Source organism: Antechinus flavipes, chromosome 2 (genome assembly GCF_016432865.1).
Source record: "Antechinus flavipes isolate AdamAnt ecotype Samford, QLD, Australia chromosome 2, AdamAnt_v2, whole genome shotgun sequence".
NCBI lineage: Eukaryota > Metazoa > Chordata > Mammalia > Dasyuromorphia > Dasyuridae > Antechinus > Antechinus flavipes.
Window position 1 is genome coordinate 433,697,665 of NC_067399.1, and position 26,481 is coordinate 433,724,145.

A 26,481-nucleotide genomic window follows, 5' to 3' on the forward strand; every position below is an offset into this window, starting at 1 on the left:
CAGGAAAGAGAGATAGTTGAAGCTGGGAGGATTAGAAAAAGGCCTCATTTAGAAGGAATTACTTGAGCTGAGTCTAAAAGATGGAGGTGAGAAGAGAGGGCCTTTCAGGCAAGAGGAATAGCCAGTGCAAACATGGAGGTAAGAAATAGAAGGGCACATATGAGGAACAGCAAGAAGCTCAATTTGTCCATATTGTTGTTGAAGGAAGTAATGTACAAGTCACTTAATTTCTCACAGATTCAGCTTTCTTGTTTGAAAAGTAGAGATAATAATAACACCTATTAGGTGATATAGTGGTTAGAGTACTGAACCTGGAATCAGGAAAACTTCACTTCCTGAGTTTAAATTTGATCTCCAACACTTGAGTAGCTGTGTGGCCATGGACAAATCACTTAACCCTGTTTGCCTCAGTTTCCTCAACTATAAAATGAGCTGGAGAAGAAAGTACAAACCACTTCAGTATCTCTGCCAAAAAAATCCGAACTGGGGTCATGAAGAGTCAGACATGATGGATATGACTGAACAACAATACCTCATAGGATTGCTGTGAGAATCAAATGAGATAACATATATAAAGTGAGATGTAAAACTTAGGTATTTAAATAAATGATAATTATTACTAGCAAATATCCTAGTTTCATCCTGAAGGTAATAGGGAGCTTTATATTATTTCTTGATGGATTAATGTTGGAAAGAATAATGTTGGTATTCTCCAAGGGACTGTGAATGTTTAAAGAATAAGAATTATATTTTATTCTTTCTTCAAGTTTAACTCAAGCACTACCTTCTACAAGAATCCTCTTCCTATATGGCAGTCCCTTCCACTCAAAAGATTACTGTATACATCTTCTGTATTTATTTTATATGTGCATATGTTCTTTTCCCTAATATCATTTAAGTTAATGACAAAAATATTTCATTTGTGTTTGTATATCCCCAGCACCTAGCACAGAAACATGCATATATTAGATATCTTAATAAATGCTTGTTGATTGGTATGCTTCTGTCTTGAGAACATAGTAGGTATTCAACAAATATTAAATTATTATTATTTTAATATGATGTGTTTATAAAAGGTATATCTGGTTAATTTAACTTAACAGAAAATTATATTTTCTTATGTACAAGGCTAAAAATTTCCCATTGGGGGAGAAAACCACTATTCCCATTTTAAAGGGGAAATATCTGAACCATAAATTCTAGATTTAGAGCTAGAAGACTTATTAAAGGTCATCTAGCCAAAGTTTCTTTTTTTATAAATAAGGATACTTGCCAAAAGTCACCAAGGCACTAAGTTACAGGCCAGAGATTTGAACTTCTAACTCCCTTATTGCAAAATCCTCTTTTTCCAATATGTCACCCTTCCTCTGATGCTGTAAGATGACAAGTGACTTGTTAAAGATCATTCACTCATCTCAGAAGTGGTGAGACTAAGATTTGATACATAGGAAACTGGAAATGGTGGTTAAAAGTCACAAATTCCCATTTGGGTAGATTTATAATCAACGGCTTGACTGGAGAAGGGTTTTGTTGAATTTAAGTGGGCCTGTGTTGCAGTGGGCCCTATTTGAATTCCCACAGCTACTCCCTGAGGCGAACATGGAAGGGCATTGATTATGTTGTGAGGTCTTTTTGTTCCTGTGTTGCAATAGGCCTTTGTTGAATTCTAGATTTTGAAGGGCTTTATATACCAAAAAGTGGAGTTTGTATTTGATCTTCAAGATAATAGTGAATCATTAGAATTTATAAAATAGAGGAGTGACATTATTAGACCTGAGTTTTAGTAATAAAACTTTGACAGCTATTTGGAAGAGAGATGAGATAATTAGGAGGTTATAGCAGTAAACCAAGTGATAAATGATGAAGTGTATACTAGGATGAGGTCCATTTTCATATGACTAAGAGTTGTGAGAAGGGAGCAGATGCCAAAGACAGTATAGAGGAAGACTTGCCAAGACTTGATGAGAGAAAAACTGTTTGATCTGAAACAGCCCTGTAAGGTTATGTAAAATCACCAATAAAATGTATATACAAACCCAAATGGTCTTGCATCCTCTGGAGATAGGATTCTCTTAGACTTATGTATAAAATGAGTCTTCAGACAATATCTCCTTTGATATACAAACCCAAATGGTCCTGTATAAGCCCTTGGAGGAAGTCTGACAGAATGTTAATTCTTAGACTCATGTATAAAATGGATCTTCAGAAAATGTCTTTTTGCAGATCACTTCTCTCTTGAGAATGATTTGCCCACCAAGGAAGTGTCTCTTGGTGTTTTCTTTAGCAATAAAAGCTTTTTGCCACAGCCTTTAAGTTTGGCGAAATTTCTTTGCTGTGAACTCGCACCTTGGAGAACAAGGAAACCTCACCCATTCCTGCCAAACCTCTTCTTTGGTATTCTTGCCCTCATCATGCTGACTGATTGTATATGTGGAGTGAGAGATATGGAAAGAAGGATAATGCCAAGGTTGAACTCTTGGATTTGTGGAAGAATGATGGTGATGTTGCTGTAAACTGTGTCCCCTTTGATCTTTGGTGGGGAAGGGTTGGAAAAGCCCTGAAGTAAACTGTGTCTCCTTTAATCTTTGGGGGAAAGGTGGTCCAGAGTCTCAAACCCTTCCAGCCTCTAGGAGGAATCCCACCCTCTTAGAGGAAACTCCCAGATAAGTAATCTCATTCAATTGGAAATTTTGGCCTGGATCATGGTCAACATCCTCTATTAAATTGAAGATTAGTCCCTGGAACTGCTCCCCAGCTTGGGAACAGGGCAAATCGCATAAAACCCAAGACCTGTCGATCCATCTCTGCTAATTCCTAATCAGGAATGCCCATTGAGCTGCTTCTCAGTGTAAATCCATTTTTGCAAAATTTCTAACAGGAGTTTTCCTGCTGAGAAAGCTGTTTTCTTAGCATAATAAGTCCATTCTTGCCACAAACCTTGAGCCTGTATTCATTGAGGTTTGCAAATTCTTTTGACTGACTAGGGGATTCCATTGCTGTCAGGAGATCTCTCAACCTCATTTCTCACACGTCAACAGTAGTGATGTGGACTTACTCTTCCCCAGTCAGGAAGAAGTCCAACCAGCTCTTATCAGATATGATCAAATCCCAGACTGTCCTGTTGGTATAGTGTTGTGAGAAAAGAACTCTTTATCTACCTCCATTGTCCACCCCCAACCTCTGGATATCTTTAAACAATCTTTTGAGATGTTGATCAGCTTTAGACAGGTCTGGGGCCTGGTCTGCCTGGTATTCCTTCTGGATCCTCTTCCAACCCCCACTCTGGACTCCCAAGCACTTCTCCTCCTCCTTGCTCCCTCCCTCAGAATTCTGGCTGTTTCTTCCCTAGTTTCCCCAAGAAACCCCAAGGCTGTATTTCCTGTATAAAAGATCTGCTCATGATAAAAATCGTTGCTGAGTTCTTTTCAGGATTAAGCCCACTATGAGGTTATTCTCTCCCCCTCACAGTGCCTCCCCTCCAATGGTGGCTTTTCCCTTTCTCTCGCTAACCTGGTGAGTCGCTAAACCCCTGTGTGGAGCTAACCTGCAGTCGATGGCTCACTCCCACCTCCTGGGGCATTTCCTTTCTCCTGGTTAACTGTAAGCTCCCTGGGAAACTTGCCCCCAGCTCTGCTTCATATTTGCCATTCCTGGGGCCTATTTTATCTCTTACTTTGTCTGTAAGCTCTTCTAAATAAATGTCCCCTTTGGCAGAGAGAATGGCCACTGTGAATTTGTCGTATGTTTATTTCGAACTAGGTAGTGCTACTCTGACCTCATCACTAGTGCCCTTAACAGAAATCCTGCAACCGGGAGAAATACTTGTTGGTTCAGTCCTTTTAGTTTGACTCTGCATGGCCCCATTGGGGGATTTCTTGGCGAAGATACTGGACTGGTTTGCCATTTCCCTCTCAGGCTCATTTTACAGATGAGGAAACTGAGGCAAACAGGGTGAAGGGACTTGCCCAGAGTCACCCAGCTAGGAAAGGTCTGAGGTTACATGTGGAAGACCTCCCGACTCCAGGCCCAGGGCTCTGTGCACTCTGGCACCATCTAATGGTCACTCAGAAAAAATACCCTTTTAGGCAATCCTGGCCTCCCTCATCCCCAGCGCTGCCCCCAGAAGCCAAGGAGAACAAGCTTCATGCTTTCCCTGCAGGGAGCAAGCCCTCTGTTTTTCAGGGTACGTGGTATCATGGTCAATTCAGAATCAGAACACCAGAGTTCCCATCCATTCTTGGTCACTGCCTATGAGACATTTTCCCCCATTTCTAAAATCATATTAACTTATTATCATTTATATATCAATTAACAAATGTCAATTAAAATGAGCGCTTCTAAATACACACAATAGAATGGAAAGGGTTCTATATGAAACCTCTATTATGGATATAGTAGAGTTAACCTATTTATTTCACAGCTGTGTTATTTATCCATGATTCCATCTGGGATTTCTCCTGTTCTGTGCTTTTCAGAAACAAGTCTCAGTGACCTTCTCTGACAATGTGTGATTTGGGACCAGCCACTGCCCTTCTCCAAGCTTTTATTTTATTTCCTATGGAATTAGCCATATTGTGCTCTGGCCTAGTCTTTGGCAAGATCAACTGTGGCCAACTGAGATGCACTGGTTCTCCCACTCACGCAGGGGTCCTCAAACTTTTTCACTGTCCCTCAGACTGCTGGAGGGCCGGACTATAGTAAAAACAAAAACTTTGTTTTGTGAGCCTTTAAATAAAGAAACTTCATAGCCCTGGGTGAGGGGGATAATCGTCCTCAGCTGCCGCATCTGGCCTGCAGCCGTAGTTTGAGGACCCCGTGAGGGTTTAAAGGAAGATGGGAAATGCAGTGAAAAGGAGAGCCTGGCTCCCTGTCTGGCAGCAAAAACAGGGTGGTGTTCTCTCTAGTCACAGGCATAGATAGGCCTCTAAAGCCTACGACACCTTTTAGTGAATAGGAACCAAAAAGGAGACCGAAAGCTCATGAAGGAACCTAAAAGACCACAGGAACTCCTGGGCAGGAGATATGTGTGGCTAACTTTGAGCCAAAGTAAGATCACCCTTTGGTCTGAAGCCAAATCTTCCTTTTTATTCTATTCGATACAATGAAGGACAGATATTTCTGTATTCTGCAATATGAAATATTTATGGCTATATTTAAAAAAGGGTTTTTTTTTTGGGGGGGAAGGGGTTCTTTCTCTTTCCCCTCCCCCTCCATCCCTTCCTATTTTAGGAAGGGTGATTTTACATGATTTCTCTTTCTCTTTTTTGTTGTCCCTGTTTGGAAATGAGACCAAAAAGCACCTAAGTCAACCCAGCTTTCCTTGAAAGACTGTATGATATTGTGGATAAAGGACCGAATTGAAAGTCTGAAAGACTAGAATAACATTTATTTGGACCTGAATGAGTCATTTAACTTGCCTTTGCCTCAATTTCTCTATTTATATTTGTTTCACTTAATTCACAGGTTTGTTTGAGGTTCAAATGGCATGATGTGTGTACACTTTTTAAGCCTCCAAGTGTTATATCGATAGCAATTTCCTTTTTTTATTAAGGATGTCCCGTATTATTCCAAATTTCAATGCAATCAGTTCAATGTCATCTGCAAATAGCAGGGCATGGGGAACCTTACCATCTATATGTATTACTTTGATTTGGTCTTTTCACAGGGCATTCCTCAAGACACTAATTTACATCCTTGATGAGCATTCACCTTCCTGTTTAATGACTTGTTAAAAGAAAGAGAGAATCACTGAACAAAATTTTCTATAGCTATAGCTATAAATTGAATCTCACAGGACCCCAACATGTGAATGAGAGTTGAGCACTGCAGCTCCATTTTACAAAGACGAAATAAGGTTAAATGGCTGACCCTATGTGACACTGTATGTAGCCAAATATAGAAATGAATTCCAGAAAAGAACTGCTAATCTACATTATTATAGAAAATGGCTTCTAGGAGCTTAGAAACTAAAATTCCAGATGCTGATTTTCAGGGATATGACCCAACAAAATTTCTAATAATTCCTTTAATAATCCCTTAACTTATACCTCGATTATTTTAATAGCCTCCAAATCAGTCTCAAGTTTTTATCCTCTTGAATTTGCCTTCTGTAGGTTTGGCAAAATGGTTTTTCTAAGGGCTAGGTATAACCATGATACTCTCCTACTCAATAAACTCCAGTGGCTTCCTATTACATCTAGAGTCAAATATTAACTCCTATTTGACTTTCACAATTTCTTTCACACTTTCACACTTAAAACTCTTTATAGCCCAACCCCAACTTATTCCAACAGTCTTTTTACAAAGTGCTCCTATTCACGTACTCTTCATTCTAGCCAAACTGGTAGTCTTACAGTTCATCATACATGATGCGACATCTCTTGGCTCTGTGCTTCTGTACAGGCTGTCTTCCAAGCCTAGAATGCACTTCCTTCTCATCTCTGCTTCTGAGAAACCCTGGCACTTCTGAGAAGTGCCAACTTCTTTATGAGATCTTTTGCAATCTCCCACCTGGTTGTGCTTACTTTCCCAAATGATCTTTGTATTAATTTGTTTTGTATGTGTTTTTACACATACATATTCACATTTCCCTCATAGATTATAACCTCCTTGAGGGCAAGGACTGTTTTATTTTTGTCTCTTTATCTTCAGTACCTAGAACAATGTTTTTCACAAACAAGGTATTTGATAAATGTCGTTTGATTGGTGGGGTCCAAATTGGTTCATGAGTATCTATAGGGGTCAAAAGGTTATGGAAGCAGGTCAGATTATGGAAGTAATAGCCATTGATGAGAACTGGGCACAGACCAGGATGATGAGACATATTTCTAATCATGTGGTTTGGTGACATGACCATCCCAATCCCCTGATCATTATTGGTGAATGAGAGTTACAGAGGAAGAAATTCTTCCCACTCTTTAAAACAAAATCTCATAGGAATTAGTGAATGACCTAAAAGAGATGCCTGAACCCAGGCCACCACCCAGGAAACTTTGTTTAACTCTAGTTTGGCAGTTTACTTACCTGGAACATATCTCCATTGACTGTAGTCCCTGTGTTTTCAATACCAGCTAAAAGGGGAAAGAGAAAACACAATAATGTAATTGACTACTTTTTGCTGGTCAGAATGGTAAGCTCATATTTTGCCCAATCATATGCCAATAAATTTGATAATCTAAGTGAAATGAATGAACATTTACAAAAATATAAATTATCCAGATTAAAATAAGAGGAAATCTCTTTCTTTCTTTTTAATAATTTTTATTAATTCTTTTAATAATTGTCAGGATCCAAAAGGAAATAGAATACTTAAATAATTCCATTTTAGAAAAAGAAATTGAATAAGTGATCAATTAATTTCCTAAGAAAAAAAATCCCTACAGCTAGAGGGATTCACAAGTAATTTTACCAATTAAAGAACAACTAATTTCAAAACCATATAAATGATTTGGAAAAACAAACTAAAAAGGAGTTCCATCATTTCCTTTTAACAAATATTTAAACCAGGAAAAGAAAAGACAGAAAAGGAAAATTATAGATCATTTCCCCTAATGAATATTGATGCAGAATGGTAAGATCAGTTCATTCTAGCATTTTTTAGTGCAGTAGTTGCCAAACTGTGAGTCAAAGACCATGGAGAGCTATGGAGTTGCAGTAAAGGACCCATGAATTCTTCTGCATACCAAATGTTATTTTGATCTTTATTTAGCTCCAACAAATTATGGGGTGTGACAGCATAATAAATAAGGAAATGAATTTTCTATAAACAATAAACACAAGGTTAGACTCACTACTCTGACACTTAATAGCTGTATGTTTCTTGGGAAGTCTCTTACTGTCTCTGAAAATGTCTCCCCATCTTAAAGATATTATATGACCTATGACCTAATGGTCCCTTTAATCAATCAGTCAATTAATCAAGAAAAAGATGTTAAGCACCTACTATGGGAAGAGCAATGAGGAACACACAAAGTTCCTAACCCCACACTCAATTAATGTTTGAAATTGAAGAAGTTTATAATCTAATGGAGAGGTAAAACTTCAAAAGAGATATATATACATCAATGAATGGAAAGGATTTATTAAGAGTATGATGTGGTACAGCCATCAAGAAGGATGTGGCATTAATATCAAGGCACCTGGCCTTGGGAATAATATAGTTAAAAATGATATATTTCTTCCCCATGGCTATCCTGCCCCTGTTTATTCTATATGATCAGGATGCTGTGGCTACAAATATTGCAGGCTATCAGATAATATACTTTTGGTCAGTAATAACAGAATTTTTGTGACTAATAAGCAATAATAAAGTATTTAAAGCTAACACAGACGCAGAACAAAATTGTATGTCTGCCACTTGATCTAGTGATATTTTAAGCTTAAAAACACATCTCCAGAAGGCTCCTTCCTTCCAGCTCTTCCCAGAGAAGTCTGAGTACTGCACCTGTGCACAATCAAAATCAGCCATAAAACCAGTGACATGAAGTACCTGGTCTCTCTAACTTTTTCCTACAAATTTATTTTCTTGCTCCTGGTCCTTTGCTAACTTCTTTTGGAACTTAGCCCACTTTAACTGGCATTACAATTATGATAAATTTTGCTTCTTGATTTGGATACCTTGTGATGCTAGTCTAGGATCCCAACATTTTGGGAGCCCCGCCTTGAACCTCCAAGGAGCTTACTATGAAAAACAAACCAACAAACCAGGGCAGCTAGATGGTGCAGTGGATAGAGCACCAGACCTGGAATCAGAAGACCTGAGTTCAAATCTGATCTCAGACACATGATACTTACTGTGTGACTCTGAGAAAGTCACTGAACACTGCTTCAGTTTACTCATATGCAAAATGAACTGGAGAAGAAAATAGAACACCCCAAATGGGGTCATGAGAAATCAGACCGGCCGAATGACTACATAACAAGCCAAGAGGAAGAACCCAAATTCCCTCTCCCTGCCGAAATGCACAGTGCTGCCCCAATAGGCGTGGCTTGTATTGTGGGTGATGGTCAGTATGGGGAGCAGTTCACTCTGGTTACACTGAGTCATCAGTCAAAAGGGGTGAGAAGAGGTGAGAAATTTCAAAATACTCTAGTCCAGGATCTATGTATGTTTACTGATTAAGTGTGCTCATTACTGCCAGGCTAACTCATGACTAAGCAAACGGATGCTGATTGTCACACCTGAGCATATGGTCTCAGGGAGTGATATGGGAGGGGCAGCATTCCTAGGATCCTGGCATAAGCAAACAGGCAATTAGCAAAGGAAGGGAGGGCAGGACAGGGCATCAAGAAAGAGGGACGTAGGCAGAAGGAAATAAAGGAACTCTTTCAGTAAGGGCTGAGCCATGCTTGTCCTCCTGGGAGAAACCCACCCACAGAGTAATGAATTCAAGCCCTTCCTTAAGGAGGCGGAGGAATGCCTGGGAATGCTTGACTAATGAAAGAAAGTGAAGAATTCTTAGGCAGGATGGAAGAATCTATGAAAAGCCAAATACATATACACACACAAACACACACACACATATAATTAGGGGGCAAAGCGGATAAGGCATTGGACCTGGAATCAGGAAGACTCATTTTCCTGAATTCAAGACATCAGACACTGACTACCTGTGTGACCCTGGGCAAGTCACTTAACCATATTTGCCTCAGTTTCTCTACCTGTAAAATGAGCTGGAGAAAGAAACAGCAAACTATTCCTATATCTTTGCCAGAAAAATTCCAAATGGAGTCACAAAAAGTTGGACACAACTGAAAATGATGAGCATATCTGGATATAATATATATATATATACACATAGTAAAGATATATAGATATATGCATATTTGTTTTTTTGTTCAGTCACTTTATATACATATATGTATATATATGCATGTATGCATGTGTGTTCATATGCAATCTGAAAATGTTCAAGAAATTCTAAACTATCAGAGAGATGCAACTACATGTACAGAGTTTGTACAGAGTTTTCTGAAGAAGAATGTCAGTACTTCCTGCTTCATAAATGGAAGTAAACCTGCAGTCAGTTCTGGGAGGAAAAGCCACAAGAGCTGGTCACTGACTCCCTGCTGAGAGGTACAAAGGCATTCAGATGGAATCCCTGGAAGTTTATTATTTTACCTGAATGTTTTCTAAGGTATAACAAATCTGTGACCATTTTCCAATTTAATAATCATTTTCTTTGACAGAAAATGTGATTTTCTCCTCAGGACTCTCTTAGGAGCTCTTTCTTATTTAGCAATCTTGTCTTCTAGGGATACCACATATATTGAAAAAACAAAGTGGATGAAAATGCATATTGTATAGATTATGCCATGTGATCAGATGAATAACCTTTCAGTTACTCCATCCTTATATGTATATATCCATATCCACACATTTGCATATATGTTCTCATTTAGAATTTCTGCACATGGGCTTTTGATTATTATGAATGGTAAGAAGACTGGGAATAGTCAGACATGTAACTTTCAGTGAAGCAGATTTAAATACATATATATCTCAGAGAGGTGGAGCTGATATTCAGAACCAGAGGGAATTAAAATTCAAGTTGGGTGAGAAAAAGAATACCAATATATTCTAAATGAGTTCACATTAGCAAGCCCAGACATCCTAGGGTGCTGAAAGAACATGCATATGTGAAGACAGAATTGCTGTTGGCAATTGCTAAGGAATTGCAGAGAATGAGCTATTGCTTAAGAATCATAGAAAATGGAAGAGGACCTTATTTTCAAAAGCTGGTAGGGGAGAGAAAGAGGAGTTACAGTCTAGAAACTAAAGATTGATGAATTTGATATTGATCCTAAGTAAAACCATGAAACAAATTATCAAGTAAGGATTTGCAAGGACTTATAATGAGAGGAGAAATCCCTAGGAATCAACATGGGTTCAGTAAGAACAAGTCATGACAGATTCATTTTCTTTTTAAAATTCATACATAATAAATGGCATAAAAAGGTATTTTTTAGGAACTGCATGATCAAGGAATGGTCACTTAGCAGAAGATAATGATTATTTCAAATACTACATTGGTGCCCATAAAATGTTAAAAGACCTAGAAGAGTACAGACTTTAGAAATGTGATGAAGATCAAATGAGGTAATGTTCATAAAGCACTTTGCTCCTCCCCCATCCCCAGAAAAGGCTTAGAGAACATTCTTCAATATTTGAGCGGATCATTTATGAGGGATTTAGGAGAGATTATGGACAAGAATCACATAGAGTGAAAGCACTGATGGATGGCCATCTGTACCATGCACATCAATAAGGAAAATCACAGGTTTATAAATGTTCAAAGGGCTACTGTGTCTAAAGCATTATAGTTTGACAAGAGTTACTGTACAGTTTGGTGGGAACAAGAACAAATACACAAAGTAACTTGATTTTAGCAAGGCATTTGACAAAATTTCTCAAATCATCTTTGTAGACAAGATGATAAAGTTATAGATTCTGAACTAGTTAAATGACTAGAACCCAAAAGTGATGGTTGAGTTGTTACTGCAGAAGGACATGATAAATATTTCTATCAATGACTTGGATAAAAACCTAAGTTGCATGCTTATCCAATTTGGGGAATACATAAAGTTGGGAGAGAGAGCTAACAATTTGGATAACAGACATAAAAACTTCTTGACAATCTAAGGTCATGAGTCTCATAAGATAAAAATTAATAGCTATGAATATAAAATCTTACATGTGAGTTCTAAGATCGATGAATCCATTCGTGTTGATATTTTTCACTAGTACAGATTGAAATTTCTCTATGATTTGATACCTCATCTTTGATAGTTGTTATAATGGCTTTGTTTTTTTTTAAATCATCATTACAATCAATTCAGAGATATGCTTTTCTGAACTTGGTGAGGCTGATGCTTAAAACTCCAGTTTTGCTATTTCTTTCCTTCCTTCCATCTTTTCTCCCTCTCTTCTTCCTTCCTCCCCTCTTTCTTCCTTCCTTTCTTCCTCCTCTTCCTTCCTTCCTTCCTTTCTTTTTCCCCTCTTTCTTCTTTCCTTTCTTTCTTCCTCCCCTCTTTCTTCCTTCCTCTTTTTCCTTCCTTTCTTTTTCCTTCTTCCCTCCCTCCCTCTTTCTTTCTATCTTTCTTCCTTCCTTTCTTTCTTTCTTCAAGACAATTGGGGTTAAGTGACTTGCCCAGGATCACACAGCTAGTATGTACTTAGTGTCTGAGGCCAAATTTGAATTCAGGTTTTCCTGACTGGAGTGCTGTACCATCTAGCTGCTTCTTTGCCATTTCTTATACAAAACCTTTCCACTGTGTTAGGACTTGTCAGAGCTTGTGCGTTCCATCTGTATAACCTGCAAGATGCCAGTCACCCACTATAATGAGACATCAGAGCTGGATGTTAGTGAAAAGAAAGTACATGTAAAATAATTGTATACTAAAAGGCTTTGCTAAATGTTTTTTTCCCCTTTTCTCTTTTTAAAAAAATCTTTGTTACAAGGAAATGGTCACGTGAGAAATGAATGTAACCTAAAAACAAAATGTATCAATAAAAAAATCATATACTAAGATTTTAAAAATCATCTACATTAATTTGGCAGAGGCATAGTGAGACCACAGTTCATGTAAAAGGTATCTAGGGATTTTAGTAGACTGCAGGTTCAGAATGAGTCAACAGTGTGACACAGCAACTAGGAAATCTGAGATGGATCTTAGGTTGCATAAATAGAAGCATGGCATCTAGAACAAGGAAAGTGATCAGATGCCTGCTATTGCTGGAGGGCTGTGTTCAGTTCTGGGTGTCCTATTTTAAAAAGGACAATAACAAGCTGGAATGTGTCCAGAGGTAGGTGATCAAGATGAGTCAAAGGTCTGGAGACCAAACTAAGGCATTTGATGAAATCTCTTTAGATCTCTTTGTGGATTAGGTAGAGAAATGTGCATATAAAGGTGAATTTAGAATGAGCTGAATGGCTTCATCTGAAAACCAGTGATTAATGAATAGATCAATATGATCATGGAGGGTACATGTCCTTGTCCAATCAATCCAAGATCAATTGAAGAAACTGGAGATATCTAGCCTAGAAATGAGAAGACCGGGCCTGGAAGTATTCATGGTTCCTGTCTTCAAATATTCGAAGTGCTGTCATGTAGTGGTGGCTGGCTGACAGTGAAAGTGAAAAATGTGCCATCCCTGGAGTCAGAGAGATCTGAGTTTGAATCCTGCCTTAGACATTTTCTAGCTGCATAACACTAAGTAAGTCATTTAAATACTGCTTGCCCCAGTTTCTTCATCTGTAACATAGCGATGATAATAACAGCTTCTACCTTCCAGTATTTGAATCTCACATGAGCCATAAAATAATGCAAAAAAAGCTTTGAAAATATTAAAATATCTACTCCATAAAAAATATTAAAATACTATTTAATATTAGCTAATACATGGCAGAGAGAAGAGACTTCTTTGTGCCTACAGATGGCAAAACTAGGAATGCTTTGTGGAAGTTGAAGGGAAGAGTTTAGTTTAATATAAGGAATAACTTCTTAATAATCAGAACTGTTCCAACATGAAATTAGCTTTCTCATGAGAGAGTGATCCCCTTATCACTTGAATGTTCAAAAAGCAACTAAATGACTATCTGTCAGGGCTGCTATAAAAGGGGCTAAAATTTTCTGAGTATAAAGTTGTCTTGAATGTCCTCTTAAGGGCTTTCAAAAATTCTACTTTGGACAAAAATCACATAGAGTGAGAGCAGGGATGGGTGGCCACCTGCATCACTGCACATCAATAAGGCCACAGGTTTAATAAATTCCAAAATGACTACTGTGTCTAAAACATTATAGTTTGACAAAAGTGACTGCACTGTTGGGGACAAGTCCAAATACATAGAGGATCTCGATTTCAGTAAGGCATTTGATAAAATTTCTCAAGTTATCCTTGCATACAATATGAATAGTTAAAGAATGAAAATACAAATAAGGAGATTATGAAGTAGTCGAATGATTAGGCCCCAAAAGCAATGATTGATGAATTAATGTCTATTTCTACTAGTCAATGCTCATTACAATTCCTTCCCTTTGTCAGAGACCAACTAACAGAATTCTAAAACTCTAGAATTAAAGAGCTTTGGTGGCCATTTAGTCTGTGTAGTTTTAATTTTTTTTAATTTAGCAAATGTTTGTAGTATTGTATGCCTTCCAGGGAATGATGGTGTGATGGCAAGAAATCTGCTGTTGATAGTGCACAGCACACAGAGTCCCACTCAGGCTCTTGCAGAAAGCTACTACATAGTGTAGATGTGATGCCCACCAGTACCCTTAATTAACTCTGGGAGGTAGATAGTGTCAACATCATTATCCTTGTCTTACAGAAGAGAAAACTATGACTCAAAAAGGGAAAGAAACTCACATATAATCATGCAGCTACTGTTAGAGTCAGGATTTGGTCTCCAAACTCCCATCAGCCCACTCCAATCAGCCAAGGAGTGGAAAGGGATTGTACACGACTAGATTTCAAGGCTGGGAAGATTCCTATTACTACTCAGAGACATTTGCCTTTAGTTCAAATCTTAAAATTGAGAGCTAGAAGAGGCTTTAGAGATTTTCTTGTAGTTGTTCAGTCCTGTCACACTCTTTGTGACCTCAATTCTTGGCAAAGATACTAAAGTAGTTTGCTATTTCCTTCTCCAGCTCATTTTACAGATGAGGAAACTGAAACAAACTGGGTAAATTGATTTGCCCAGGGTCACACAGTTAGTGAGTGTCTGAGGCAGAATTTGAACTTGGGTTTTCCTGACTCCAGACTCAGCCCTCTATCCATTTTTGCCACTTAGCTATCTGTGAGTGATCCCTGCACTTAAGAAATTATCTATCTAGTCCATGGGAAAGCACATTATCTTGGGGTTGTTACTGTCCTGCCAATAAACTGACTCATCAAATAAGTTACCAAGTCACAAATTGACTCATCAAATAAGTTACCAAGGCTAGGAATCTAGACTCTACTTGAGTCAAGGTTAGCCAGTGGAGCCCCGACCCAAAGCTGATATAAAATTAGAAGATGGGAAATAAAATACCAGTGAGGGGCTTACCAACTACTAGCTTAAATTCTAAAACATAACATCAATTTGGTGTTTTTTAGGCTAAGGATCAAACCAGATACCCCTTAGCCCCACCTTTCCAAACACAATAGTTAAGAATAGGAGGGTCCAGGGCTCTAATTTCTTGGGCTTATGACACAGAGAAAATATGAGTTTACATTTTTTGTGGCACTTCAAGATTGGCAAAGAACCTTTTTTCACAATGACTGTGGGAGGCAAAGAATAAAAGAAGCCTTACCCTCATTTGACAGATGAGGGAGTGGAATATTCAGAGAGGGTGTGTAATCACACTGCTAGTATGAATTAGAACTAGGTTCTTAAAACAGGTTTCTTAAGTCTAAATCTCTTGGTTTTGGTTTTTAAGGAAGAGCATAAGTAGTTCAGGGAATCAGGAAATGATTTGTGTAGAAAGTAAACAAAAAATATACATACATAAACACCCATGCACACACACACACACACATATACACATACAATATATGTTTGTATAGGAAGACAACAAAAGCATAAATATATCATGCAGATATACATAAATATATACACACTATATATAATATGTAAGTTCCTAGCTAATACATCTGTAAATATATTCATATGTTATACTTATGCTTTTGTTAACTTCTTATATATAAATATATAACATATATGTTATTAATTGAAGGAAGAAATGCTTCATTTTTCACTTTGCATCCCTAGCAAAGTCAGCTTATAGCAGATGCTTAATAATTGCATGTTGACTGATTGAGTGATATGATTTAGGATAATATTGTTTGTCTGAATTGTGTTAACTTCTTATCTTCTTTTAGTTCCTGTTACTGAAAATACCTGGGAGTGAAGTCTCTAGAAGAGTGATTAGTACAAATAATATCATTTCCATTTTACATTTTAAGTCCTCTTCTGGTGCTTCCTTATAATATGTAGGTGATCCTTGGTTCTCAAAGGATTTGAACCCAAGTTCTAGCAGATCTTACAAAGTTAGAAAGATGTCACTTTGGAGTCAAGATGGTTCATTGTCAAAGTTGTCCAAAGAGTAAGGAATTTTTTTAGTCACTGCAACAATCAAATACTATCTCCTAAATTTTAAGGGGTGGGGGGAGGAAAAGGGCATTTGTAAATGTTGGCAATGCAGGGAATAACACACATCCATTAAATCATGGATTACTGAAGCAGAGGGTCAGAGGGGAGGAACCTAGTTGTTGAGAACCCAGAACTAGTTCAAGTTGGAGTCAGGAGGTTACTAGTAAAAGTTTACAGAAAATAAATTCTTAACTTCAAGTTCAGTGATTTTTCCATGTATCAGAGCTGCCTCTCAAACCCTGTATTTACATGCTAATCCCAAATTTTGGAGCCCATCCCAGCTCTAACATTCGATACCACTGACCATTCAGACACCTAGAGGCTCCTCAAACTAAGAAAGGTCCATTTCAGAGAGAAAGGATTATGATCTATATAGTAAAAGGAAGGTTATCTGGACAAAGAGAGGCAAAGGGAGGTCCAGGCCCAATCTCTACCCAGTCCTCGACCTCCAATGACTTTCAAATTCTGTTTAACTTTCAGTTTTCCTACAGAATCTACATCTTCTCTTCCCAGCTCCTCCCCCACCCCTTCTCAATCCAGCATCTTCAGCCCCACCTAGATAATTGGCCCACAGTAATTTATACTTGATCCACACCCTCCTTCCCACACCCAGCCTGCTGACTTCTCAGTTGGGCTGATCTGACAGTGCTGCCCCTCCTGCAACACTTCTCTTTCCACTGCCATTCTCTTGCCCCATTTAAAACAGCAGAACCAGCTAAAGGAAGGGGAGAGAAAGAGGGAGGAGAGAAAATTTGGAAGGCTTTCACTCCTCCCTTCTTCCTTTAGCTCTTGGAAAGAAAGAGAGCAAAGATTCTCAGAACTACAGAATCTCAAAAGTAAGAAGAAAAACTCTCAAATCCAAACTCCTCTTCATGCCTGGACTTTTCTGACAGCTTGGTATCTGATCTCCTTATTTGTATTCATCTTGAAATCAAAGAATATGAAAGTAGGAAAGAACTGCAGAAGGTATATAATGCTAACAAAAGAATCCCTCTCAAACATCTTTGACAAATGGTCATCCTTCCACTGCTTATAGATCTTCACTGATGGGGAATTCACTATGTCCCAAGGCAGACTATTCCACACCGAGACAGCTCTCAGGTTTTTCTTTATCTTCAAAATCTGCCTCACTGATACTTCACTTTCCTTATCCTGCCCTCTGGGGCCAAGTAGGACAAGACCAGTTCCTGCTCAACAAGACTGCCCTTCAAATACTTGAAGACAGAGATCATGGGTCTTCTCTAGGTTAAACGTCTCTGGTTCCTCCAGCTGATTCCTATGTGGTATCATTGCAAATCCCACTATCATTCTGATTGTCCTCCTTGGAACATATTCTGCTCCCTTTTTGCCAGCTTTACCACCTTTTGGACTGTGTTAAAATGTGAAGCCCTATCAGGGAGGGAATGTACCAACTAAATAATTGATTTCGGTCTAATTTATGGGACACTCATAGCACCCGGTTTCTCCTACATTTACCGACTCTTCCCTGAGAACTGAATTCTCTTTAGCAATGCTCCTTCCAACCCAGAGAAACTGTAAAAAGGAACAGACATGAGTAAGAGCAGGAAAAAAGGGGCCTGAAGAATAGAAAGGGTGGGACCAAAGCTTCTTCCTCTGCTTTTGTTTAAGAGTCAGAGCCTGTGAGTTATTATTAACTCCAGTTCACTCTCATGTATTTCTTATGTTTTCAAACTCTTCAGTGGAATGAACTTACCTTTTTACCTCTTATCTCTGATGAAAGAAGTCCCTCTCTTCCTTCAAGATGAAGGCTACCTCCTTCAAGAAGCCCTTCCTACCTCCTTAACAGCAAGTGATCTCTCCTTCCTCAAAATTCTCCTAGTACTTTTCCTAGGCCTCTCATGCCTATTTTATTCTCTCTTGTTTCATGGTTGTCCATGTACTCATCCTCCCCTCATTAGATTGTAAATGCACTAAGAACAAATACTTTTATTATATCTATTTATGTATAAGAAGACAGATATCTTTTTATGCTCAGCACTTAGCTGTGACCACAGGAGTTTACAAATGTTTGTTAAACTGAAAAGCTCCCCTGATAGTGGTGACCAGTTGTGTGGAGATGGCCTAGAGCACTTAATTTTTAACTTCTGCACCCCTCAGACCATTTGGGATGAGAAACCTTGTCAAACCATGTTGCCATCACAAAACCCTATCAGAATAAAAAAAAAAAAAAAAGCAAGCATCACTTGAGACATAATACCCATAAGGGAGTGTCTGGTTTTGATTAAGCATCATAAGCACACTTTTCCAAAAATAAAAGCAGAGACCTCATTGTTTTATAAATATTCAAACTATGGAGACTTTCAAGTCACAGATTGCCAGAGCTGAAAGTGATCTCAGAATACAGAATGTGAGAGCTGAAAGGGACATCAGAATCTGCAAGGTCAAAGCTGGAAGGGAGTTTGTTGAGAGGCAGTTGTAGTATAGTGGGGAATACCTCTGAGTTTGGAATTTAAACCCTTATTTTAAAATTTGGAATTTAAATTTGGATTTGGAATTTGAAAATTTAAATCCCAAACTAGCCATTTGTCTCCTTAGGCAGTTTACTTTCCTCCTCTGGGCCTCTGAGTATACAACAGGGAGTAAAGAGAGTAGGGTGTTAAAACTGATTGGCTGAATGACTATGAACAAGATATTTTATTCTCTGAGCCTCAGTTCTTCCTGTAAAAGGAAGACTACTACCTTTGCTACTTGCTTCACAGGAACACAGAATGTCAGAACTAGAAAGGAACTTAGAACACACAATGCTGGAAATGAAAATACTTTGAAACAACATACTCAATTTTAGAACAGGAAAGAACCTTAGAGACCATATATTTCAATTTTGTTAGGCCCAAAGAGGGGAGGTATCAGACCTATAACTAGCACAAGGAGACTGGGATGCTAAATGCTAAAATGAGGTTGGTGTAGGAGTGGGGGAGGCAGGCAGGAATTGGTAAAAACTATTGCTATTCTGCCTTACAATCCAAGTAAAGGGTACAATTGCCCTTGCCCATCATCTCCAAGTTCCCTTAGCTAGGACAACTCTCAGAGTTCACTTCCTGCTTATCTCCATGGGAACAAAGACCAGGGCTCTCTGTGGGATAAGTAGAATTGCCCCACACTCTACTATGCTTTCTATCCCCTAACTTCATTTGTCCTAGGAACAAGTTGTGAAAGGTCCTAGCAATCTAGTAAAGGTGTAAGTAGTCCTTGGACCCCTTAGTCTTCCTTCTCCCCTCCCTCCCTCCCAGTCTACCAAAGATTCCTAATATTATTCTTAGATAACCAGTGGGATACTGTAAGCTTATAGTAGGCAAGATAACCTATCTAATGCTACTTTGTATCTCCTATGTAATGTTTGAATACAGGATTACTAATAAATAATGGAAAGAACACTCAAATTTGGAGGCGAGAATTGGACTCAAAAGCTAATTCTGATGTTAACTGGGGAGTGGCTCTGTTTGAGTCTCAGTTTCTTTATCTGTAAAACTGGGTTAATAATCCTGGCTCTGCCTTTTAGGGGTATCATGAGGAAAGTGCTTAGTAAAATTTAAAGACCTATATAAATGTTAATTATTATCTTCCACTACTCCGTAAATGCTTGTTTTGATCTGATCATAAAAACACAGAAAGTCTAGAGTGGAAAAGGACCTCAGGGACTATCTTCATTTACAGATGAGACAGAAGCCCGCTGAGGCGAAGTGAATTGCCCAAAATCACGTAGCAAGTTAGAAACAGGTGATCTGCCCCTACTCCCGTGCCCCACCCAACACACTTTCTGAGAGCACTGCAACTGGGGCGGATTGTGAATATCTCCTCTGGCACACAAGCTCCGAAGCTCAATTTATTTATTGCCCTGTTCAGACCCATCTGGAGTGGGAGGAAGACAGAATGGACCTTGGCTTCTTCTCTATACGGAGTGGCCCGCAATGGTTATGGCCCTTCCTCTGGAATCCTTTAGTTGGCAGGATCAGACCATTCCCTCTCCGAGTGGTGCCTTCAAGTTCCCTGGTCTGGGAACTGCAGATGGCTGGCTGCCACCTACACCTTCAGCCCTTCACCTAGCCACTGCTGGGCTTCTAGACTCCTCACCAGACTGGCCTGCCGTTTGGCAGAGATCCTGGCCTCTGGAATTACAGCCTGGGCCTTGGCGGGGTCTCAGGTGTCCAGCAGAGTTTCAGGCTCACCCACTGTCCGGGCCCCCCTCCCCGCCCCCACGTCTGAGCCCGCTTCAGACTAGACATCCCCGCTGGCTCTTGCCCACAGCTCCTCAGTCACCGGACTACTTACTTCCATTTTCAGCTGCCGGCTGCTGCAGGGCTCCCTCAGCGCCTCCAAAACCCTCCTCATCGTTTTCAATGCCTGCGATCTCACTCTCCTGCTGGGCCAGGAAAGCAGCTGCGGGGTCCTCCTCCGCTGGCCCCGGGGCCCCACTGCCCGAGGAGAATAAGCCGAAGTCATCAGCCATAGTTTCCCGGAGCGCGGATCCACTGCCTCGCCGAATGTGTGCCCAGCCCGAGCGCCTACTCCTCTGCCCAGCCCCTGGCGCGCAGGACACAGCAGTAACCCGACACTGCCAGCGGAGCGGAGCCGGCCTGGGGGGGCAGAAGGCCGGAGCTGGGCCCAGCACCGCCAAGAGATCGCTTCCTATCGGGGCTCAGCTGTCACTGCGGCTAAAGGAAGCGCCGCGGGGAGGAGCCTGTCCGAAAGCAGGGAATGTGGTGATGTCAATAGTCACTGGCGGACTAGCGAGGGTGGGAGGGTCTCAGAGAGAGGAGGGTCAAAAAATCCACCGCAAAAATGCAGAAGACCTCAGGAGCTGGAAACTGGCTCAAGACAGATGCGCCGACAAGCCGGGAGTAGATTAGGAAAGGGACGGCGTGGTCCTGAAAATGGGAGGCAGCAGTCCCGCTGGGCTCTGAGCTGTACTATCCGAGGAACGAGGACAGGTCTGGCCCATAGTATGAGATAGCGGAAAGAGCGGTGGTCTGAGAGCCGCGGAGAACTCGCCTTGATTTTGCGCTCGGTCATTTCCAAGCGGTATGTCCTTGGACAAGTCATCTCACATGCCAAAGCCTTAGTTTCCTCAGATAGAAAGTGGGGAGAGTTGACGAAGCTTCGACGTTACAAAGTATTTTCTTTAAAAAAGAATAAACGGGGGCAGCTAGGTGGCGCAGTGGATAGAGCACCAGCCCTGAAGTCAGGAGGACCTGAGTTCAAATCTGATCTCAGACACTTAACACTTCCTGGCTGTGTGACCCTGGGCAAGTCACTTAATCCCAAATGCCTCAGAAAAGAAAAATAAGATTTAATTTGCTTGGACCTTGAGATCAGAACTTGGAAGAATGGAGGTGGGGTGAGGTAGAAATGCCTAATCTTGGAATAGACTGGAATAGACTGCCTCTGGAGGTAATAAATAATAATCAGAATTTGTATAACACCTACTGTGTGCCAGGTATTATGCTAAATCCTTTACATTTATTTCCTTTGATCCTCACAAAATACCGGGAGATAGGTGCTTTTATACTTATTTTACAGTTGAAGAAACTGAGATAAAAGATAAAGTGACTGAAGGATGAATTTGAAATCAGATCTTCCTGACTCTAGCTCTAGCACTCTATCTGTATCTGTATATTCTCACTTTTACTAAGGGGGAGGGAGATTCTTTTAAATATATATATATGTATATATATACATATATACATATATATATTCAATTTTTTTTAGTTTCAATTTTTTTCCCTCCTTCCACCCCCTCCCATTGCATTGTGAAGAAATATAATATCCATTATACAAACGAAGTTATGAAAAACTCATTTCTACATTAGCCATGTTCTTAAAAAAAAGGAGAAACAAGAGAAAAAGAAAAAGTGAGAGAGAAAAAGAGAGGGGAGGGTGTCAGAGAAAGGAGTAGGAGAGAGAGAGAAGACTCTGAATCCATCAGTTCCATCAATTCTCTGGAGGTGGATAGCATTTTTCATCATGAGTCTTTTGGCATTGTGGTATATCATTGCATTGATCAGATTTATTAAGTCTTTAACAATTATGTTTACAATATTGCTTTTTCTGCATAAATTCTAATTTTGGTCACTTTGCAGCAATTCATATAAATCTTAAAAGGTTTCTCTGAAATTATTCTCTTCATTTCTTATAGCATAATAGTATTTCATAACTTGTACAGCCACTCCCCAATCAAAGGGCATCACCTCAGTTCCCATTTCTTTGCTATAAATATAAAAGAGCTGCTTTAATAGTTTTGTATATGTACATAATGGGTCCCCCTTTTCTTTGATCTTATTAAGTATAGATCTCCTAGTGGTATTGCAAAGATAAAGATTTATAGCTTTGGGAGCATAGTTCCAAACTGCTCTTCAGAATTATTGGACTAGTCCACCATAAATAGATTAGCGTGCTTATTTTCCCACATCTACTCCAGTATTTGTCCTTTCTTTTTCTGTCGTTAGCCTGATAGGTGTGAGGTAATATCTCAGAAGTGTTTTAATTTGCTTTTCTCTGTGATTTAGGGATGTTTTCTTATATTACTATTGATGGTTTTGATTTATTCTTTTGTTTATATCCCTTGACCATTTATCAACTGGGGAATGACTCATTTTTATAAATTTATTTAATTTTCCTATATATTTGAGAAATGAGACCTTAGAGAAGCTTGCTATCAAATTTATCCACTTTCCTGCTTTTCTTCTAATTTTATCTGCATTGGTTTTGTTTGTGTAAAAACTTTTTAATTTTTATGTACTCAAAATTATCCATCTTACCTCCTCTGAACGTCTCTATTTCTTGTTTATTCATGAATCCTTTGTCCATAAATCTGACAGGTAATTTCTTTCATTTTCCTCTAATTTTCTTTTGCTATCATTTTAAAATATTTAAATGATATACCCATTTTGAATTTAGTTTATTATACAGTGTGAGATGTTGATCTATGTCCAGTTTCTGCCAGACCACTATCCAGGTTTCTCAACAGTTTCTCTCAAACAATGAGTTCCTGCCCAAATAGTTGAAATGCTTTGAGTTTATCAAATACTAGATGACTATGCTCATTTCCTTCTGTGTGTTATGTACCCAGTCTGTTCTATTAATCCACTCTGTTTTGCTTAGTACCGAATTATTTTGATGATTTACAACTTTTTGATATAGTTCAACTTCTGGTACTTTTAGGCTTCCTTTCTTTACAAAATATTTTTTTAAAAAATTTATTTCCTTGATATTCTTGACTTTTTGTTCTTCCCAGATTAATTTTGTTATTATTTTTCCAACTCTATAAAGTAACTCTTTGTTAGTTTGAAATGGCATTGAAGAATTAAACTAATTTAAGTAATAACATAATTTTTATTAGGTTGGTTTAGCCTTCCCATGAATATTCAATGTGTCTTCAGTTATTTAGATCTGTCTTTATTTGTGGGAAGAATGTTTTTTAATTGTTTAATAAAATTCCTGTATATCTTGGCAGGTAGACTCCCCAGTATTTTAAATGAAATTTCTCTTTCTATCTCTTCTGACTTCTCTGAGTAATATATAGAAATACTGATGATTTATGTGGATTTATTTTATAACATGAAGTTTTTCTAAAGTTATTAATTGTTTTGACATTAGTTTTTAAATTTTAAATTAACTCTTTAAGGTTCAATAAGAATTCCAACATATCATCTGCAAAATATAATAGTTTTATTTTGTCATAGCCTTGGATTATTTTTTCAATTTCTTTTTCTCATCTTATTGCTTTAGCTAATATTTCTAGTACATTATTAAATACTAATAATGATAACAGACGTCTTTCCTTTTACCCTGTTATTATTGAAAGGTTTCTTGTTTATCCCCAAATGGGCCAGAATTCTGAACTTCTTACAAGGTACTAGTGGAATTGATGAGACAATGGTTATCTAGTTTAGCATGATGCTTAATAATAGTTCTCTAAGTTCAGTATGTTTGATTTAATCTTACAACAAATAATGGTTTTCTAGTGATATAATGATTGGTTTATTCTCAGCGTAGAGCATATAAGCTAGGAGAATCAGCTAGGTTTAATTCAGAGGCAGAGAAGAGGAGAATTGTAGGCAGGAGCTGAAGCTCTCAGAAGGAAGGAGAGAGAAATTCATTTCCATCTTAATCAGCACTGTGGTGGCAGGCCTGTCCTCCTTAGTTTCTCCACTGAAACCAAGACTCCAGAAGGCCTTTAAGAAAGCTAACTGGGCCCCAGGAAAGGAGACAAGACTTAGAAAGAGACAATAAAGGATCTGGACTTTAACACCTGGCTGTTCTTGTGGTGATTACTCTGACTAAAACAAAAGCTACTTCCAGAGACCCCCCCCTCAGAAACTGAATCAGAGAACACTACAATCCCCATTATAGATAATGCTTGTTCTTGATGTTAGAAATATACTACTTATGATTTTAAGAAAAATTCCATATATTCCTAATCTTTCTAGTGTTTTTAATAAAAATAGGTGTTGTAATTGTCAGAAGCTTCTTTTGTTGAAATTGAATTATTAAAATAATCAGATTTTTGTTTTTTGTATTGATGTGGTCAGTTAGATTTGTAGTTTTTCTGATATTGATCCAACCCTACAATATTAGTATAAATACAGCTTAGTCATAGTGTGAGATATTGATGATACTTTGTTGTAATCTTGCTAGTATTTTATTTAAATTTTTTCCACCATTAGAAAAAAAAAGTTTTCTTTTTCTGGTTTTTCTTTGCTCTCCCTGGTTTAGGTATCAAAACTATATTTGTGTCATAAAAGGAATTTGGTAGGTAAAAATCTACCAATTTTTTCAAAAGCATTTTACATAGTATTATAAATGTCCTTTAAGTGTTTGGTAGAATTTATTTGTAAATCCTTCTGGCTGGTCCTGGGGATTTTTTCTTTTTTTCTTTTCTTTTCTTTTCTTTTCTTTTTTTTTTTTTTTGCTGAGGCAATTGGGATTAAGTGATTTGCTCAGAGTCACACAGCTAGGAAGTGTTAAGTGTCTGAGGCCAGATTTAAACTCAGGTCCTCCTGATTTCAGGGCCAGTACTCTTATCTATTACATCACTTAGCTGCTCCCTGCCTCAGAGATTTTTACTTAAGGAAATAATTTATGCCATATCCAATTTCTTTTTCTAAAATAGGGTTATTTAAGTATTCTATTTTATCTTTCTTTTTAAAAAAAACAAAATTAGCCAATGATTTATCTATTTTATTGCTTTCTTCATTGAGCCAGTATCTGCTTTTAATTTTCCCTTTGACATTCAGGATTGCTATTTGGTATTTAACAGAAGGTTTTTAATTTGTTGTTTTTCTAGAGTTTTTTTTTTTTTTTAGTTCAATGACCAATTCATTGATCTGCTCTTTTCTCTTTTATTGATGACATTTAGAGATATAAATTTTCCTGTAAATCCTTACAGTATTTGTACATCTTACAAATTTTGGTTATGTTGTTTCATTGTTGTCATTATGTTGAATGATATTATTGTTTCTATGATGTGTTCTTTGACCCATTCATTTATTAGGATTAGATTAGTTAACAATTAATTTTGCTGAGGCAATTGGGTTTAATTGACTTGCCCAGGGTCACATAGCCAGGAAGTATTAAGTATCTGACATCAGATTTGAACTGAAGTCCTCCTGGCTTTAGGGCTGGTGCTCCATCCACTGTGCTACCTAGCTGCCTGCTACCTAGCTGCCCCCAGTTTCCAATTAATTTTTAATCTGCTTCAAAGGTCCTTTGTTGAATATAATTTTTATTGCATTATGTTCAGAAAAAAGTGCATTTAACATTTCTGCTTTTTCTCCATTTGTGTATGAGGATTTTAATAGCCCAATACATACTCAATTTTTTTCATCACTTTTACTTTGACTTAGCAAAATGCCTGGCACTTGTTAAATATTCATTGAACAATTATTTAAACTCTAAAAAACATTATTGTGTGATCTTGGCTATAGGTCTATGGTACTTGAGCTATTTCTTTCTAGCTGATTGCAATATTTGCCTTGATTTGAGCACTCTGAATTTTTGCTATGATATTCCTTTATGTTTCCTTGAAATATGATGTCTAATGTATACTTATTTTGTATTTAATTTATACTTTAACATATTTAACATGTATTGATCATCCTGCCATCTAGGGGAAGGGATGGGGGAAGAAGAGGAAAAGTTGGAACAAAGGATTTGGCAATTGTCAATGCTGGACAATTACTTATGCATATAACTTTTAAATAAAAAGCTATTAATAATAATAATAAAAAAGAAATATGATGTCTAAACTTTTTTGTTCATTGGTTTCAAGTAGTCAAGTAATTCTCAAATTTTCTCTTTTCAATCTATTTTCTATGTCAGTTCTTTTTCC

At 38.1% G+C, this 26,481-nt stretch overlaps 1 protein-coding gene across 2 annotated transcripts in view; it reads right to left on the reverse strand.

Annotated features, from left to right (window-relative positions):
- Positions 1-20,750, reverse strand: part of CLTB (clathrin light chain B) — a 35,471-nt gene extending 14,721 nt beyond the window's left edge. Inside the window, exons 1-2 of one of the 2 annotated variants that reach the window (XM_051978987.1) lie at positions 20,424-20,750; positions 7,024-7,070 (exon numbers count right to left, since the gene is read on the reverse strand). In XM_051978987.1, coding sequence (XP_051834947.1) covers positions 7,024-7,070; positions 20,424-20,601 — 225 coding nt within the window. In that variant the 5' untranslated portion in view covers positions 20,602-20,750. The remainder of the gene's footprint in view (positions 1-7,023; positions 7,071-20,423) is intronic. The other variant, XM_051978989.1, reaches the window with a different exon arrangement.
- Between the last annotated feature and the right edge of the window lie 5,731 nt (positions 20,751-26,481).